The 17,951-nt window shown below is 44.2% G+C and overlaps 2 protein-coding genes across 13 annotated transcripts in view; one reads left to right on the top strand and one right to left on the bottom strand.

Annotated features, from left to right (window-relative positions):
* Kdm1a (lysine demethylase 1A) overlaps nt 1–12,058 on the top strand; it is a 62,606-nt gene extending 50,548 nt beyond the window's left edge. For both annotated transcript variants that reach the window (XM_046418786.2, XM_046418784.2), the window contains 9 exons: nt 821–955; nt 1,665–1,738; nt 2,493–2,604; nt 6,199–6,331; nt 7,760–7,947; nt 8,294–8,408; nt 9,938–10,065; nt 10,652–10,798; nt 11,577–12,058. In XM_046418786.2, coding sequence (XP_046274742.1) covers nt 821–955; nt 1,665–1,738; nt 2,493–2,604; nt 6,199–6,331; nt 7,760–7,947; nt 8,294–8,408; nt 9,938–10,065; nt 10,652–10,798; nt 11,577–11,762 — 1,218 coding nt within the window. In that variant the 3' untranslated portion in view covers nt 11,763–12,058. The remainder of the gene's footprint in view (nt 1–820; nt 956–1,664; nt 1,739–2,492; nt 2,605–6,198; nt 6,332–7,759; nt 7,948–8,293; nt 8,409–9,937; nt 10,066–10,651; nt 10,799–11,576) is intronic.
* Nucleotides 12,059–13,298: 1,240 nt separating this feature from the next.
* Nucleotides 13,299–17,951, bottom strand: part of Luzp1 (leucine zipper protein 1) — a 101,147-nt gene continuing 96,494 nt past the window's right edge. For all 11 annotated transcript variants that reach the window (XM_046418779.2, XM_046418782.2, XM_058571060.1 and 8 more), the window contains one exon: nt 13,299–17,260. In XM_046418779.2, coding sequence (XP_046274735.1) covers nt 17,105–17,260 — 156 coding nt within the window. In that variant the 3' untranslated portion in view covers nt 13,299–17,104. The remainder of the gene's footprint in view (nt 17,261–17,951) is intronic.

Genomic DNA, 17,951 nt, shown 5'->3' with positions numbered 1-17,951 from the left:
CTTTTCAGTGCAAACTCTGGGTGTGCCTTGTGACTGGGGTCTCCTCGCTTTCTCACTCTATCTCATTTCTTCATTTCTGTCAAAGAGGTCTCCAGCTCATCTGCAAGGGTAGGAGAAGGATGGAATGAGAAGAATGACTGGGGGAGAGCTGCCAGCTGCAGGAGACCTGCAGGGCCCACTCTCGGATTCTGTCACCCATGTCCTCACAGTTAATGTCAGTTTTAAAAACTGACATTAAGAATGGTTCCAGGGCCAGGCTGTAGCTCAGTGGCAGAGCACTTGCCTAGCATGCGTGAGGCACTGGGTTCGATCCTCATCCCGACATTTAAATAAATAAAGCCCATTGACAACTAAAAAAATATATAAACAAACAAACAAACAATAAAGGCATTTTGTCCATCTACAACTCCATAAAAATATTTTAAAATATTAAAAAAAAAAAAAAAGAATGGTTCCATAAGGTTCTTTGTGTGATGATTTAGCACTTTTACGTATCTAAGAAAATAACTGGCTTCCCCAGATAAGTTTAATTAGTGGTAGATTGTTTTTCCAGGAAATTAAATTCATTTCAGTACATTTTGTTCATTTGTATACTCCTTCCCTCTCGTTTGTTTGAGAAGAACCTGTTGTAGTTACTGACAGCACCACACCTCTGTGAAGGATTGTCATTTTGTTCTCAAATTGTGTGATGTGGAGTAGGTATTGAAGAATTCTAAGGACCTTAACATAAAAGCTTAGTAGAGGAGCCAAACAAGGGTATTGTAATTAGAAGTGAATTACATTTCTTTCTGAAATGGGAAATTTGTACTTTTCCCCTTAGATGGTAAATTTGAAAGAGAAAATTAAAGAACTCCATCAGCAATATAAAGAAGCATCTGAAGTGAAGCCACCCAGAGACATTACTGCCGAGTTCTTGGTGAAGAGCAAGCATAGAGATCTGACTGCCCTGTGCAAGGTGCAGTAGCGAGTGTGCCTGACTGGTTTCTTTTGGAATTCTAAGAAATAGCACAGATCTGGGGACTCTGGAAAAAAAGATAGTCACTAGCCAATCACAGGTGTTGTAGTACCCAAGAAGAGGGTTGTTACACTACCAACCATGGAGACTTATGGGATTAGTTCAGTTTAGGATCTGCTTTTTCTGAGGAATTTTTACCCTCACAGTTTAGAATAATAGTAATGAATATGAAATAAAGTCACATGGAGTCACACTGTCTGGTAAAATCCCTAATGTGGTATCTCCCAGTCTTATGTCCTTAGACTCCTTAATCACCTCATTCATACGGGGTGTTCATAGTAACTCATGTTGGGGGGGATTGTAGCAAAGTGGGAATCAAGTTATGTATCCAAAGTGCTTATTCTGGTGCTAGGGACAATGTAAATGCTCAGGAAATGTAGTAGCTATTATTTTTCATCCTTACTTTGTAGCATACTACTAGTATATTTCTTCCTTTTTTTCCTTTCTCCCCTTTTCTCTTTCTGCATACTCTCCCTCTGCCCAATTTTGTCCCAGGCTCACAGTTTCTAAGATCAAAAATTCCTGAGCTATGACAGAATATGTGGCCAGAACATACATGCCCCTTGTGGGAAAAATAAGCTGGGGTGATAAATAAATATTGACCTTTCAGGATAAATCATATTCACTTAACTTTAAAAATTTTTATCAGGAATATGATGAGTTAGCTGAGACACAAGGAAAACTAGAAGAAAAACTTCAAGAGTTGGAAGCCAATCCCCCAAGGTGAGGAAAATAAACCTGAACATTCAGAGGGATAGCTTCGCCTATTCATTCTATGCACAAATTAGAAGGAAAATGTGCGCTTTTATATTCAGCAAGTGTATTTTAAATTGTTTAATGAATGAAAAATATCTATGAACAAATTTCAGGTGTTTGAATCCCCTCCCTTTATAATTTAATGTGTAATAATATTAGATATCTAAACAGATTATCTGTGAGAAGATAACCTTGCTCCATAAAATCCAGTGTTTGGGTGAAGGTGGAGTGTCTTCTTTGAGTGTGTAGAAGTGCCCTTGCTTTCACTTTCCATAATTCTGAGGCCTAGGAGGGTGTCATACTTTATTTCCCTGAGAGTTGGGACAGTAACTGCATGCTGATAAGATGCTCCATGTGCAAAGTTCCTCTGTTCTCTAGTCAGGGATGCTTCTCATCCTTGGCAACAAAGTCCTAAGACAAAATTTTTCATAGTAAACGTTGATACTGCAAGAAGACTGAGTATGAAGTCTTTTTCCAGATAAATGAGGCCCCACTGTACTTTGCTTTCTGAGAAGAACTCGTCACTATTCATGACATTAGGGGTAAAGCAGTTAATAAAGACAGATAAGATTCTACTTTCTGACTATAATTTCATCATAAAAGTCACAAGCCCCATCCCTAGCTTAGGTTCCAGTACATTTACTGAGACTCCGTTATCTGCCCCCTTGAGAACCATAATGACGTCTCTATTAACTCTTGTTCCCTTGTCCTTACTTTCCAGTGATGTGTACCTCTCGTCAAGAGACAGACAGATACTTGATTGGCATTTTGCAAATCTTGAATTTGCTAATGCCACACCTCTCTCTACACTTTCCCTTAAACATTGGGATCAGGTAAAATTCTTTTATCGTTTATTTTGTCAAGTACACATGTCAGAGTAACCTTAAGATAAACAGTTAATTTTTGTGTGTTTTTAAACAGCTTTAGTAAGAGGTATCATTTATGTGCAGTGAAATTCACCCATGTTAAGTGAACAGTTTGATGATTTGCCAGATAGTCATGAGCTACCACTATGATCAAGATAAAGAACATTTCCATCATTCTGGAAAATTCTCTCATGCCCCTTCGCAGCTAATACCCCATCTTGGCTCCTGGCCCTAGATGCCCAGTAGTTTGCTTTTTGTCACTATAGTTTTGCTTATTCTACAGTAAACAGATTGAACAGCATAGATCGGTCCTTTTTTGTGTGACTTATTTGACTTAGTATGAAGTTTTGAGGTTAGGCACGTCAGTAGTTAATTCCTTTTTATTACTTAGTAGTATTCCATCACGAGGCTATGCCATGGAGTGCCAGCTTGTCATTGGTGCACTGATGGACACTGGGGATGTTTCCATCTTCTGGGCTATGAAGTCCTAGTTATAATCTTTTCTTTAAAGCTTCATGGTTTTTCTTTTCTTTTTTTTTTTTTTTATGTTTATTTTTTAGCTGTAGTTAGACACAATATCTTTATTTTATTTTTATGCAGTGCTGAGGATCAAACCCAGGGCCTCACAAGTGCTAGGCGAGCGCTCTACCACTGAGCCCCAACCCCAGCCCATGGTTTTTCTTTTTCGATGGTTGTGCTGGGGGTGGAACCCAGGGCTTCATGCATAATAAACACATGCTTTACCACTGAGCCACATCTCCAGTCCCTTGGCTTTGTACCTTTTATACCCTAAAAAAATCTTTTGTCTTGGGCTGGGGTTGTAGCTCAGGGGCAGAGCGCTTACCTAGCATGTGTGAGGCACTGGGTTCAATTCTCAGCACCATGTATCAATAAAGAAAATCAAGGTCCATTGAAAACTTGAAAAAATAAAAAATAAATAAATCTTTTGTCTTACCTGAGCTCACAAAGGTTTTCTATATTATCCTTTCAGAGTTTTGAGGGTTCAGCTCTTGGGTTTAGGTCTAAATTCTTTTATTTGTTTTTAATCCATTTTAGTTCATTTTTACATCTAATGAGAGGTAAAGGTAGAATTTATAATTTCCCATGGGGGTATCTAATTATTTCAACATCATTTTGTATTTATTGTATCTTTGCCTTCTGTTGAAAATCACTCAGCCATGTAAGTGTGAGTCTATAGTTTACTCTTTTCTATTCATTTATCATTTGATCCATATGCCAGTATCACAAAATCTTGATAATTATTGCTTTAAAGTAAGTTTTAAAATCTTTAAGTACTGATTTGTTTTGCAACTTTGTTCTCTTTTGAAATTGTTTTGGCTATATTAGTTCTTCTGTGTTTCCATAAAAAATTTAGAATTAGCTTGTCATTTTCTGCAAAAAATACCTTCTAGAATTTTTTTTTGGAGGACATCAGATTTCTAGATCAGCTTAAGGGGAATTGCTGTCTTAAGAATTCTCTGGGCCAAAGATATGGCTCCATGGTAGAATCCTTACCTTGCATGCATGAGGCCCTGAGTTCAGTTCTCAATATGGGTGTGGGCTCCTTCTAATCCTTGAGTAGTATAGATTGTCTCTCCACAATTTAGTATAGTTTATCTCTCCACTATTTAGATTTTCTTCATCTCGGCAATGTCTTAAAGTTCCCAGTGTACAGGTCTTACCCGCTTTATGCTAAATTTAAGGGTGACTTGTACAGGGTTTCTAGAATATTAAAAGGAGTAATCTTTAAATCTGAGACCTTGGCCAGTTTCAAGACTCTATAGTAAAGTAAAATTTTACTTACGTATTTTTGTTTTCTTAGTAAAATCATTTGAATTTTTTTTAATATTTATTTTTTTAGTTGTTGTTGGACACAATACCTTTATTCCATTCATTTATTTTTTTATGTGCTGTAAGGATCGAACTAAGGGCCCTGTGCATGCTAGGCAAGTGCTCTTCCGCTGAGCCACAATCCCAGCCCCTGGCTTCTTAATCTAACAATTAATCTTTAAATTGTCACTGTTATTCTTTAATATTTGAATTAGCTAGGACTGGACTTGTTTATGGTAAAATCTTAGAGAATTAACTTGTTTTTTTATAGTTTTTCACATGTGTTAGTCAGCTTTCAGTTGCTGTGATATGACTACTTGAAAAAAACCAAGTTATAGGAGAAAAGATTTAGGCTTATGTTTTCAATCTGTGGTCATCTGGCTCCATTGCCCTGGGCTTTGGTGAGGCGGAGCTGGCTGCTTGAGGTAGAGTCAGAGCAGCAGAGGGACAGAAGAGACCCTTCAGAAGCACATCCCAGAGACCCACGCCTTTTAACTAACTGGGCCCCACCTACCAGTAGAGCCACCAGCTGGGGACCAAGCCTTCAACACATGGAGCTTTGGGGGACATTCCAGATCCAAATTCTAAATTAGGCCCTCGTGCTCACTGATTATCCTCTGAGGTTTCAGTACACATATATTTATAACAGTCATGATAGTCTAGATTTTGCAAGCAGTTTTTTAGCTGACCTGGTGGGGAACAGATGAGTCAGTGCAAAGTAGTGAAATTTTTGCTGCCAGCCCAATATTTTTATCTAATTCCAAAGATTAGGGTATGTTTAATTGACTAGCCTTCAAATATTTCTCTATATAGAATTTTCTTTTTCAGCAAATTCAAAGAAATAAGATAACTTTGGAGATTCTTAATTTCCAGGCCAAAACTTGGCTTTTTTTTTTTTTTTTTTTTTTTAACGATATGGATTATCTTGGGCCTTTGTATAATCCTGGATTGCCCTAATCTAGTTTGACTGACTAGTTTTTGGAAATCTTCCTCAATTTTAAAAATCTAAGTTTAAGAAATAAAGACTGATTTTGCTCTTAGGGTAAAGGAAAATTTAATTACGATGGTGAATCTGATGTCCTACAAATCTGTAATGCACTCAGAAATCAAATAAACTGCTTTGCTAATTATCTGAGTTTCCATGCCCATCCCCCCCGTGGTCAGTCAGGACCTTGATATAGGATTTTTTTTTTTTTATAAGAATTTTGACCTTTATTTGTTTTTATGTGGTGCTGAGGATCGAACCCAGTGCCTCACCTGTGCTGAGAAAGCACTCTACCACAGAGCTACAGCCCCAACCCTGATGTAGGAATTTGACGATATAGGGGAAAAGCAACTGCCTTACTCCCACTCCCCAAAGATTTGGGGCACATTGGTGTTTGTTTCTCCTTAATTTTCTTGGGGTGGCTGTAGTTGAATACTGAGTGATTATTCTTTGATTTCTGCATTAAAATACTGGCTGTTCCCACAAGCTTGTATTTTTTCAGTATTATCATTTAGAACTTGATGCAAATGACATAGATTTTATTAAGAAATGGCGGGGGGTGCTGAGGTTGTGGCTTTGGGGGCTGAACAGTAGAGTGCTCACCAACACACCTGAGGCACTGTGTTCAAACCTCAGCACCACATAAAAATGAAATAAAGATATTGTATCCACCTACAACTGAAAAAATAAATATTAAAAAAAAAAAGAAAGAAATGTGGAACTAAATTCCCTCCTCTCCTCATTAGGATGATGACTTTGAGTTTACTGGCAGCCACCTGACAGTGAGGAATGGTTACTCCTGTGTTCCTGTGGCATTGGCAGAAGGCTTGGACATTAAACTGAACACAGCAGTGCGCCAGGTTCGCTATACAGCTTCAGGTAGGTGATGGTTGTGCGGGTAAGATAGAGCTCTTCCCCAGAAACAGGGGACTGCTCTTTTGTTGAATATGACCTTCAGCAAGAACAGTAGGTATATTTTCTAGTACAGTGTTTGATAAATGATGGCTCCCAGGTGAAAGCTGTGCATTTACAGATGATTGAGTCTTTGGAGACGTTGGAGGTTTGAATCACCATATTTTGTATGAACCAGAAAATTGAGACAAGTTTTCACATGAAGTAGGAGAGTATTACAGTAGCAGCCAGTGAGTTTGGGTTTAATTTTGCTAAGTATATTAATAACAAAATTTGGACACCTGCACTCCATAGGGGCCCACTCCTCACACTTCTCTGATTCATGGTCTTTGGGTTCATTCTGGCTCTGGTCCTGAGAGTTTATGGGGTAAGTGCAATGTCCTTGTTATTGTCAGTTTCAGAGTACTTTTGGGTGGGATGCAGAAAACTTGTTCAGCCACGTTGGCCTGCTGTTCTGAACTCCTTAGAACAATAGATCACCTCCCTCTTTAAAGACCCACATGAGTGCCTAGGCATGAGAAGTGGAGATTGGGGCCACCAATCTTAACTTTCCTGGCCCCTTTCCTAGAGTTGCTGAGATCCCCACAGTACATTTGCTTTTACAGTCACAGAGTTTTCTGTTGAATTTTCCCATCAAAGGCAGCTTCTAGCTGATGGAGGTCTACAGCCTTGAAATAGCCTTTGGAGGCAGATGGAGAGCATTGAGAGTAACTAGTGTTTTTTTCCCTAGTTCTGCAGCCAGAGATGGTCATGTGCTGAGCACTCACACTGTATTTTGGGACACATTTTATATGACAGCGGAATGATATGTGTATTTTTAATATATAAATTAGCATTTAGTAATAAGCATAAATGAGGTAAAATAATACATGACTTCAGAACCCTTTCTGAGGTCAACTTTGAGCTCATTCATAGTCTGAGCATTACAGTGTGTTCTCAGGAAGAGAGAGCAACAGTTTGAGGCTGTGTCCCCTCAGTCTGCGTCACACTCTTCTGCTGCTGTTCCTCTCTGGGGCCTTAGTGAGCAGCTAGCCACAGTGGAAAGGCACTGCGTCCTTTTGAGCGGGCATTTTGCTCTTAATTTTACTAAATTACTTCCCTTTGGTAAGTGTTAAGTCGAGTAGGTGACCAGTGTGTGAGGTGAGCCAGAGTGGGGTGGGGATCGATGACTTGATGTGGGCAGTGAGGGTTTAAGTCTTGGCAGCTTTTACTTGTGCAGCCTTAGACTCACCTCTTACCTATTTTCTTTGGTGAGGAATGGAGATGACAGTACCTACCTCGTGGGCAGGTACTCAGGCTTAGAAGAATGGCATGTGGATCCTGATGTGCATTAAGTGTTCAGTGCCCCTATTACTATCCTCCTCATCATCAATAGGCTCTTCTTCCCTTCTCTAGGCTGCGAAGTGATAGCTGTGAATACCCGCTCCACAAGCCAGACCTTTATTTATAAGTGTGACGCCGTTCTCTGCACCCTCCCCCTGGGCGTGCTGAAGCAGCAGCCACCGGCTGTTCAGTTTGTGCCGCCTCTTCCTGAGTGGAAGACATCTGCAGTCCAAAGGATGGGATTTGGCAACCTTAACAAGGTGACGTGCTCTAGGTGCCCTCTCTGTGCCTGGTGTGCCCTTGGCAGTGCTGTCCACTGTCTCTCACGGGCTGAGGCCTGTCTTCTCATTCCTTCAGCACCCAGGTATATAATAACATAAAGTCCAAACTCATTTAATCTTACAGGGTCATTCTGCAAACCGCGCCTACACAAAGTCAGTCATAAGTGGCATCCTAAGTAGTAGATGGATGGTGGGTTTCTGGGCTTATACATGAGCACAAAAGTACATGAGGACACTTTAATGAAGTCTGAGGAGGAAGTGGTTCCTGCTGAGGGAAGGCTGTGGGTAGAGGCCAAAGCAGCTCACTTGCCCCCTTCTTCTGCAGGTGGTGCTGTGTTTTGACCGGGTGTTCTGGGATCCGAGTGTCAATTTGTTCGGACACGTCGGCAGTACGACTGCCAGCAGGGGTGAGCTCTTCCTCTTCTGGAACCTCTATAAAGGTAACTGCTTTTTAGCTTTTTCTCATATTCTTATAGGAACACAGAATTAGGAACATTGGAGGTTTCCTCAAACTTTACATGCTTTAATTTTTCTTTTGCTTAACCCAGTAAGCAATTCCTAGAACCCCTTCTAGGTGTCGGGAAAAGAACACATAAAAAGAATCACGTTAGCAGGGAGGGGCAGGCTGGGGAGGAGGCTTCCTGGAAAAAGCAGCTGGTATTTTCATTCCCAGACTGTCATACCCACTTCACCCGAGTCTTTGATCATTTCCATTTGATGCATTTTCCATATCCCTATCTCTTGTTCTGTAATTGGACTCCTGTTAACTCTGTATAGAGGGAAAAAGTCTGTGCATCCCCACCTCCCTCCATGCAGAAGACAGGAACTGATCTTGACTATTCAGCTGCACCCAGGGCGTGGCCTTGATGGTGCAGGCACATGACCCAGCCAGCCCGCCTCCCACCCCAGCTCCTCCTGTCTCCCTGCTTAGTGGGGAGGTGCCATCCTCTCCTTCCATGCAGGAGGTGCTTTGCTCCTGTGCACAGCGCACGGACACAATCGTGTCCAGGGCTTTTCCCCTTTCTCCACCCAGGCGTCAGGTCCCCTCAGTGCTGTCTCGCAGTATTTTCCTCAGACCTGAGTGCCCCTTCTCCACTGCCCTCTCCAGGCCAGGCCACTCTCACCTCTCACCTGGCAGCTGCCAATTTACCATTCATAATTCCTACTTTTCTCTTTTGATATCTTTCTGTTGCTGAAGGAAAACATTCAAACTCCTCCTCCTCCGCCTGGCCACGTCAGAGCCCACCTTAATGTAACCCTCTCCAGCCACCTCGTGTCTCCTCCCACTGCTCCACTCCAGGCACACTGACTTGCCCTCCTGATTATAGGACGCTGTAATGGTTTTCACTTTGGGCCCCTGCTTGTGCTGTGGCCTGGGCCACTATTTTCCTTCATCTCTTCCCAACCTGGCTTGTTCTACTCAGCCTTTAGGTCTTGGGCTAAATGTCAGTATTTCAAAGAGGCCTTTCAAGGACACTAAGCGTGCCCATTGCATTTGGTCCTGTATCCTATATTTTCAGAGCACCCAAGTTCCTAATCATATCTGCGTGGTCATTTGTGACTTGAATGGAGTACAGTCTAGTTTCTGTATTTTCCATCCCCAGGATCTAGCCCTGTGCTCCTCATACACGTCTGTTTCATAAACACTCTCCAAGTGACTAAAGGCAGCGATGGGCTTGGAGAAGGGCCCGAGATAACAAAAGGGATGCAGCCCTGGTCCTGGAGCCATGTGAGGTGCTCAGGGCCGCTGCGTTCTATGGAGCAAGCAGCAGCAAAGTGCCGTGTCCTGCTGCACTCACTGTAGAAGACCAACCCCTGTGGCCAACTTCTGGGGGTGGAGTTTAGGAAAATCATGTTGCTAGCATTTGAGTGATGCTGCCAGAGTGCCAGGAACAAGGGTGAGTGGGGCTTAACAGGGTGGTTCTTGAGAACAATCTAGAAAAACCCTGGAATTGTTCTGTTTGTCCAGCTCCTATACTGTTGGCACTGGTGGCAGGAGAAGCCGCAGGCATCATGGAAAATATCAGCGACGATGTGATTGTTGGCCGGTGCCTAGCCATTCTCAAAGGGATTTTTGGTAGCAGTGCAGTGCCCCAGGTAAGTTGGTGGAGGGAACAAGAGGGATCCAGATTCAGACTCAACTAGGGTTTAGATTATTTGACATGTTTGAGGCGGAAGTTCTCAGTCAGGACAGTTTCCATTTCAGTGTGTGCTGGGTTGTGTGAATTTCAATGTATGTGGACTCCAGTGGCATTTAGAAAAAGCCCCTTGGTGCCCGAGTCAGAATCTATAGACTGTTGGCTGCATTTCTTTTCTGCCTGCAGAGACTTTCGACTTTTAGACAAAGTGGCCAGATTAGCGAATGCCCCAGGGAAGTCCTAAGAGAATCCCATTGTGCTTTTTTTCTGTCCTTTAGACCCACTGTGATAATGTCAGCCACTTATTTCTTTGAAGGGAGGGACATTAATGTTCCATATATAGAGAGTAACAGTCAAGTGCTGTGTGGCCCCGAGTCGTGGACAAGGAGGCGTGGTAGAAGTGCCTTTGCAGTCTGAAGTCATTTTGCCTCAGTAGTTCAAAGCAGCGGTGTATTCATGCCCAGCCCACACCTGCTTTTGCACCTCTTGGAGATGGCTGGTTTATCCTTGGTGCCACTGACTTTTGCTTGTGTTTTTCCCTTTAGCCCAAGGAAACTGTGGTGTCTCGTTGGCGTGCTGACCCCTGGGCCCGAGGCTCCTATTCCTATGTAGCTGCAGGATCATCTGGAAACGATTATGATTTAATGGCTCAGCCAATCACTCCTGGGCCCTCAATTCCAGGGGCCCCACAGGTGAGACTAGAAATTTGTTTCTGGGCTTATCCAGAAAGAGTATCCCAGGGCAAAATTGAAGTCACTGATTTCTCTCCTTAATGGTTCTATCTTTAGACCCTTTCGGGTAGCAGGAGCAGAATGGAAAGGGAGCATAGTGTTTGCGTCTTTTCTTGCAGTCTACATTCAAAATGGAAGAGCTATGCAAGTCAGGAACTTAAGTTTTTTCCTTTATAAAACAAAACCCATTTTTAATTATGCATCTTTTTATTGTGGCTGATAACTCAGATTGTTAAAGGGATTTCAGTCTCTAGGGGCTTCAAGGCCATGTCCCTGAGAAATAGCTGTGGACCCCTATTTAGACTTTTGTCGGACCTTATTCCAAAGAGCAGGGAGGGTTCCTCAGTACCGTAGCCTAGGACTTGGGTTTGCTCTGAACTAGAGAGGTGAAAGAATTCCTGAATTGGACTGAGTGCTCTACTCTCTAGTTCAGAATGGGTAAGACACCCCCATCTCTGCCATCACTAGGCACTACATGCGGTAAAGAAAGCTAGAAATTTGGGCATCATTAAACTGATAAGAATAGATGCAGTTAATAAGTATCACTAGAGCTGAGGCTGCGCTGAGTCCGATTTCTCCTTCTGTCAATCCTAGGAAAATGCTTTATTGTAAGAGACTTTCATAGAGTTGATAGTTAACTGCCTGGAGCAGGGTCAGCCTTCAAAGGTCAATAGGAATTTGGCAGTTCAAAGAATAAACATACTTCTAACCTGCTAATTTTCTTTTCTCTCTGAAATAGCCAATCCCACGACTCTTCTTTGCGGGAGAGCATACAATCCGGAACTACCCCGCCACAGTCCATGGTGCTCTGCTGAGTGGGCTTCGAGAAGCAGGAAGGATTGCAGACCAGTTCTTGGGAGCCATGTACACACTGCCTCGCCAGGCCACACCAGGTGTTCCTGCGCAGCAGTCTCCAAGCATGTGAGACAGAGGTATCCTGAAGAGATCTGGTGTCTTTTGCCATGTAAGCGAAGCTCTTCTAGCAATATTAGATCCCACTGAGAAGGTCCCATCCTGTTACCTGGACTCACCATCAGCTGGGAGGGCTCCTGATCTGACAGAGGTCACATCCTCTGACTTAGAGGACAGAGAAGAACTTGTCCACTAGTTTGGAATTGTGTTCTTCATAAAGACTGAGGCAAGTGTTGTGAGATAACATCTTAGTCTTTTGGCGTATTTTTTTTTTTCTATATTTTGAGAATAAAACTTCATAAAAAATTAGTCCTTTTTTTTTTTCTTTTGGATGGGAGTTGGGTACAAAGTAGGGGTGTTACTTCAATGGCAACCTTCCTATAATCCAAGCAACTCGGAAGGCTAAGACAGAATTACAAGTATTCTACCTTGTATATGTTCTCCCTGTTTAAATGAGGAGGATATTCCTACAAAGGGGAAAAATGGTTTCAGGGCGTGCCCATAGGTACAGTGCACTTTCTGGCCAGTGGGGCTTGATGTCCCTGCTGGAACTGTGGGGTGATGTGCCAACAGTATATGAGGGGAACCTCAGGTGCATTGTCAAAAACTCTGTTTACACAAAACTTGGGCCCTCTGAGTTTTTGACAGACCGACCATCGTTCCGCCTTTATCCCTCAGATCCCCTCTGAAGGCAGTGTGCTTGCTCACTTTGCAATTCTGTTGAAAATATGGTGTCGATCTGGGAAGTATTACATGAGCAGATCAAAGGCTTGGGTGATTTGGCTGTTAGTGGCTTAAAACAACAAACTTTCTTGCAGTTTGGGGATGGCCAGTCTACGGTGGGTCTGTGTGGCTGCATTTACTGTGGAGGATCTGAGAGCTGTTTCCTCACCTTTTTCAGCTTCGTGTGGCTGACTATGTTGGTGCGGATGCCTTCCCCCTATAGTCAAACCTGTCGCCCTGCGTTGGGATTCTTGGGTTTACACTTAAGGCCCACCTGCATGATCTGGGATAATCTCCCCATCTAACTCACAATCCCTAATCATGTCTGTAGTGTGCCCTTTGCCACATGAAAAGAGTTTTACAAGAAGGGAACAGGAACATTCCTTTCTTGGGGGCTTTTAACAAATGCTATTGCAGTGCACAGGAAGTAGCTCCTGGCAATCAGATTTCACTTGTGTTGGCCAGTTCCTCCTTACAGTTAGTCTAAATGAGATGAAAGGACATTATATTGGTGGTCTGACGAAGATTAAAATAACTGACGGAAAGATGGGAAGCACATATGGAACAAAGTGCTTGGGCTTGGGATGCACACTTGATTTGAGTCCCAGTGCTGCCACCACCACTGGAACCTGATGGGGCTGATTATGACACAAGCAGTTGGAAGAGAGGCTGCTTTTTGTGACAACAGATTTGAAAAGAAAACGTAGCAAATAGCTGATTCTAACTCTTGTTCAGTTAACTGGTGAAATATACCGGATGCACCAATGAAGAGGAAAGAGACAACATCAATAAAATTGGCATCACTGACCACTCAACACCACGCATGTGGAAACTAGGGAACTTTATTGGTACATACTGTGCTGCAGAGTCAACAGAGAGCATGAGAGCCAGAGGATACATGCAGACAGGAGCTTCAACTCTACACATGCACCCAAGGAGCCCTGAGCCACTGCCCATGGCTTTGCCCTGGTTTCCAGCGGCAGGTTCTATAGCCCCCTTGGTCCCATTCTTGGAGCAGGAATGTAGAAGCTACTACACCTAGACTCCAAGGAGCAGGGGTGAAGCCAAAGCCCCTGCTCGAGCAAGTAGGTGTGGACTGACTAAAGACTGGTGCCCCAGCACAGGGGCCTAAAACGCAGTATCAGTTTATTTGAGGGCTATCTTTCTAGCCCACCCCCATCTTTAAAATACAAAAAAATAGACTTTATTCTCTTAAAAATACATTCCGTTCGTTCAGTACATGTTCTGAGCTGTGAAGCAGCAGGAAAATAGGGCCCCTTTCCTATGATCTTATGATCTTGGTTGAGGCTTTGAGGAGAGCCCTGTTCCCCACTCGGGGTATTCAAAAGATAATCCCTACAAGCAGCTCTTCCAGAGCAATCAAAGAATCCCACACCAACAAAGGCAGCCAGGGACCCAGCCTCTGGGGCCCTGCTCCTTTACTGGGAAGTGGTAGCACTTGGCACTGACCCACTAAATCTAAAAAACTAAAACTGCCCCAGGACAAAGTCCAAGAACACTAGAGGCCCTCCCACACCCCAAAACTCTTGAGAGCGGAAGAGCCGTGTGCAAGCTTGTCTGCAACCCAGACTGGACTTGTTGGCCCCACTCACATCCCTTCCACCCATACTTACAACCATTTCCCTGCCATGGCTTCTCTGGCCACCACCCTTGTAGCTTTCCCTGGTAGTTTTAGTATCAGAGCAGAAAAGACCAACTCCTGGCATGTAGCCAGCTTTATTTTCTCCAAGAAGCTCTGTGGGGCCAAGTTCCCCAAGCTTCGCCAGGAACCCTCCCACAACCGTACACCTGCTGGTACATTTTAAGTTAGAGCCAGGCTGTGGAAGATTCTTGTCATAAAGTGGGTTTGTTGGCTGGGACAGTGGGAATATTTGGCTTGGTCAGACAACTATTCAACTACCAGGTCTCCCTGCTATTTGAAGGCTTCCTCCAGGACCCCTGATGGTGAGGTCCTGGTCTAAATGGTCACACCTTGGCTGCTTTTCAGAAATGTGCCTTCCTACTTTGGAATCTGAGGCCAGCCTTGCTAGCCATTTGAAGCCCAAAGGACATGAGCCTCAGCCTTCACTCACTAGTACAAATGCTATTTTCTGCAATGCTGAGAACATTTAAAAATAAAATCTATTTTACAGAGGTTCTAGAAAGTGTGCAGATTAAAGAAACAATACAATATCCTGAAATAATTGTTACAATCAAACCCTATTGCACTCAGATTTCAAAATGGCAGCCCCAGTAAAAGGGCACTACAACTGTCCCTTTTCCATAGAGCATTTTGAGTAGCAGCAGATGTTGGTGCTGCTGAAATGTGGAAGGATCCAGACTTTGGCACCAGGAGCTACAGCACCAGAATCCAGGGCTCCAACACCCAAAGACAAAAATTATTGGCGAGATCTTTTTAGGCATGTTGGATGCCCTCCTGTTTCCATCAGTGGAGAAGAGCTCCAGTCTGTACCCGCAATTGACCACTACAGAGGTCAATTTCCTTTTAACACTCAGGGCTGCCAACTGGTTAAGGAGAATGGTGGGATGCTGCAAAGAAGGGGTTGCATCCTTCAGTGAGCAAGTTTCTGGCCAGCGAGCGACCCAGGAGAAGCAGCAGGAAGAGATCTTAAAAACAGCATCCTAAGTAGTGCATATGAGATGGGATGTGAAGAGGAGAGGCAAGCCACATGAAAATGCCTTTAGATTGGCAAACTCTGGAAAACTAGTGTGGAAGTAAGGTAGGTAGGTGTGACCCAAGTCACCTCAGGACAGCCTAGTCTGGTACAAACATGGGGCAGGATGAATGTTGGGGCCCATGCTGAATTGAGGCAGGGAAGGCCACTCAAGTCCTCTCAAGGAAGTCCTCAGTCTTCCCTCTTACCAGGAAATCGGAGAGAGAGGAACAGGAATGGGAGACTTGTACTACAGAAAGCACCTGGCGTGACAGGCTGCCATCTGTCTGGCATCCGGCAAAGCTGGTGACACACAAAGCCTCTGACACCATCCAGTCAAAGTCCTTCACTTAGCAGGTGGAAATGTGGAAATAGGGAACTTTTCTGCCCTCACTTCCATGAGACTTGAATATAGAGTAACTAGAAAGCATAAGGCCCAGAGAGACGACTGTAGGCAGGAGGGAAACTCCTGTAGACAATACCTTCTAGAAGTAAAAATCAGCCCACACAGGATGGTGAAAATGGGGATCTCAGAATACAAGATCATTCATTTCAAAGAACTCATTTTACAAATAGGGAAACAGGCTTCAGGAGGACAATGATTCTCCCAAGGTCACACGGCAAGGAAGTAAAGCCATGGAGAAAAACCAGCTTTCCAGACTCCTGGTCTAATGCTCTCTTGTTTGAAGGCAACAGCGTCTGCTTCATACAAGCAGCTTTTGAAAGGGACCCTTCTTTAAATTGAGAATGCTACAGAAAAAGCAGGGCCGGGAGTGTACAGTCCTTTTTAACTGCCTTATGTGATTGGTGTAAGAAAACAAATCCATTTGTATTTTTGTGGCTTCCTGAAAGGTTACTGCACTTTGAATGTATAAACCTGAGGTCCTCGATGGGCAGGAATCACCTTTCCTCCAATGAAGGCATGTAATGATAGTCAACCTGCAGAAACCAGAGGCCGCTTCCATAGGAATGCATCAGCGCCGTAAAGTGCAAAGCCTCCTCCACAGGGATGGAGGAGGAAAAGGAGGGAGTATTCTCAGTCCGTGCCTTCCATGCAGCTATTGCTTGTGGAGTGACCACAGGGAAATTGCTTCTTCCTGCCTGACTTCCCCCTTGCTGGGCACGTCCTGGAAGGCAGTGTGCCGTGTCAGGCCCAGCTCAGTCTAGGAATTTTCCCAAGATGGGAACAATGAAGTTAGCTGAGGTCTCCAGCCACAAGAGCGAGCAAGTGGTGCCAGCAGCATTACTGGTGCCCAGGGAAGGAGATGCATGAGGCTTGTGCACTTCCAGGGGCCTTTGGAAAGGGGAGCAGAGAGCTGGGGTGGGGGAGGGATGTGTCATTCCAATGGGTATCTACATACTCTGTTCCCAAGAAACTGATCAGCCAGGGGGCCAGGTCAGAGAAGTTTCAACTTAAAGGGTAGCTCAGAGGCAGCACGAACCCCTGTGACTTTCAAAGTCTGAGGAACTCCAAGTAGGAAAAAAAATGGAAGCCCCCAGAAAGAAAAAAAAAGTTGATAGCTGGTCATTCTTGTACTTGGGCCCTCGTGGTAAGGAGGCAGAAATCAGGGCATTCATTACCCACACGGAGAAGGGGCTGCTCTATGATACAGAAACAACCCACAAGCAGCAGAGGAGAACTTTCTGCTACTATTTTTGGTGGTGGGGTTTCTATATCTTCCCATTTGGGGGCCAGAGTGGCCCAAGCTACCTTAGGGACAGGAATGAAGAGAAAGGACTCATGCATCAGGGAAGGCTGGGCCTGGGGACTCTGGTTTGTAGTCTCTGATTCCCTCTGACCAATGGGGAAAAATTACCTGAGCCACAGCCCAGCTTTCTACCAGTCTCCCAGCCTTGTGCCTAGCCTGGAGAACTGGCCTTGGAGTCTTCACAGGGCAGGAAATGGAAGAGCTAAAAAGCAGCAGCAGAGGAGACAGAGCAGACCTCACCAGCTGGCTCAGTTTTCCTCAGCACAAGGCCTGTTTGGTCGTAATCGTTCCTCGGCCCGGACTCGCCCAGGCTCTGGTAGCCCTTGCTTCACGGGCAATTCAGACCGCTCCAGGGAGTTGTGCAGCCGCCGGTAGACAGTAAGTGTGCAGTCTTCACCCTCCTCCTATGCCAATAAATGAAAAAAGTGAGCTTCAGAAGATGGTACAGCAAGGACCAAGAAACCCTCACCTCCTACCCCAAATGGGCACATACCCCCCTCCCCGCACCTGGTAGAGACACACTGGCCACGTGTAACGGCCAAGACAGGCTTTTGTTTGAGAGGCCTGTATAAAAATTCCTTACAAATCAGAATACAGTAGGACTCCAAGCTGTTGGGAAAAACCGGGGTAGACCGGGGGACTCAGCTGACCAGGAGCCTTATAGGACAGAGCCTAGGACAATGGGAGCAAGGGCACGGTACCCCTAAGTGGCGGTCAGCAGTCCTGGAGTTGCATGCTTCATGCTGCATTCTGGGGTGAAAGCCATTTTGAGGTAAGGGTGGGGGCTAAAGAAGGGCATGTGCCAAAAAGGCTAAATAGCTCTTTTTTTTACTCCCCACCTTGAATTACCAAAAAAACTCACATGCCTTCCCGTTTATATCCCATGTCTGGCCCTCATCCTGTACCTCCCTCTCTCAGGTCCAAAGTTTCAGGGGCCCAAACTCCTGTCTTTCTCCCCACTGTTCTGCTGCAATTGTGCCTTTTCAATGTTCTCCTCTGTCTTTCCAAGCAAATGCAAATCAAAGAATGAAAGTATGAGTAAGAAAGACAGTTAGCAGGATGGAAAGAGGGCTGGATTAAGAGATGCCAATTTCC

Source organism: Marmota monax, unplaced genomic scaffold (genome assembly GCF_021218885.2).
Source record: "Marmota monax isolate L192 unplaced genomic scaffold, Marmota_monax_Labrador192_F-V1.1 WCK01_AAM20220418_F8-fsc00008, whole genome shotgun sequence".
NCBI classification, from domain to species: Eukaryota; Metazoa; Chordata; class Mammalia; order Rodentia; family Sciuridae; genus Marmota; species Marmota monax.
This window is presented reverse-complemented; position numbering and strand designations above follow the sequence as displayed.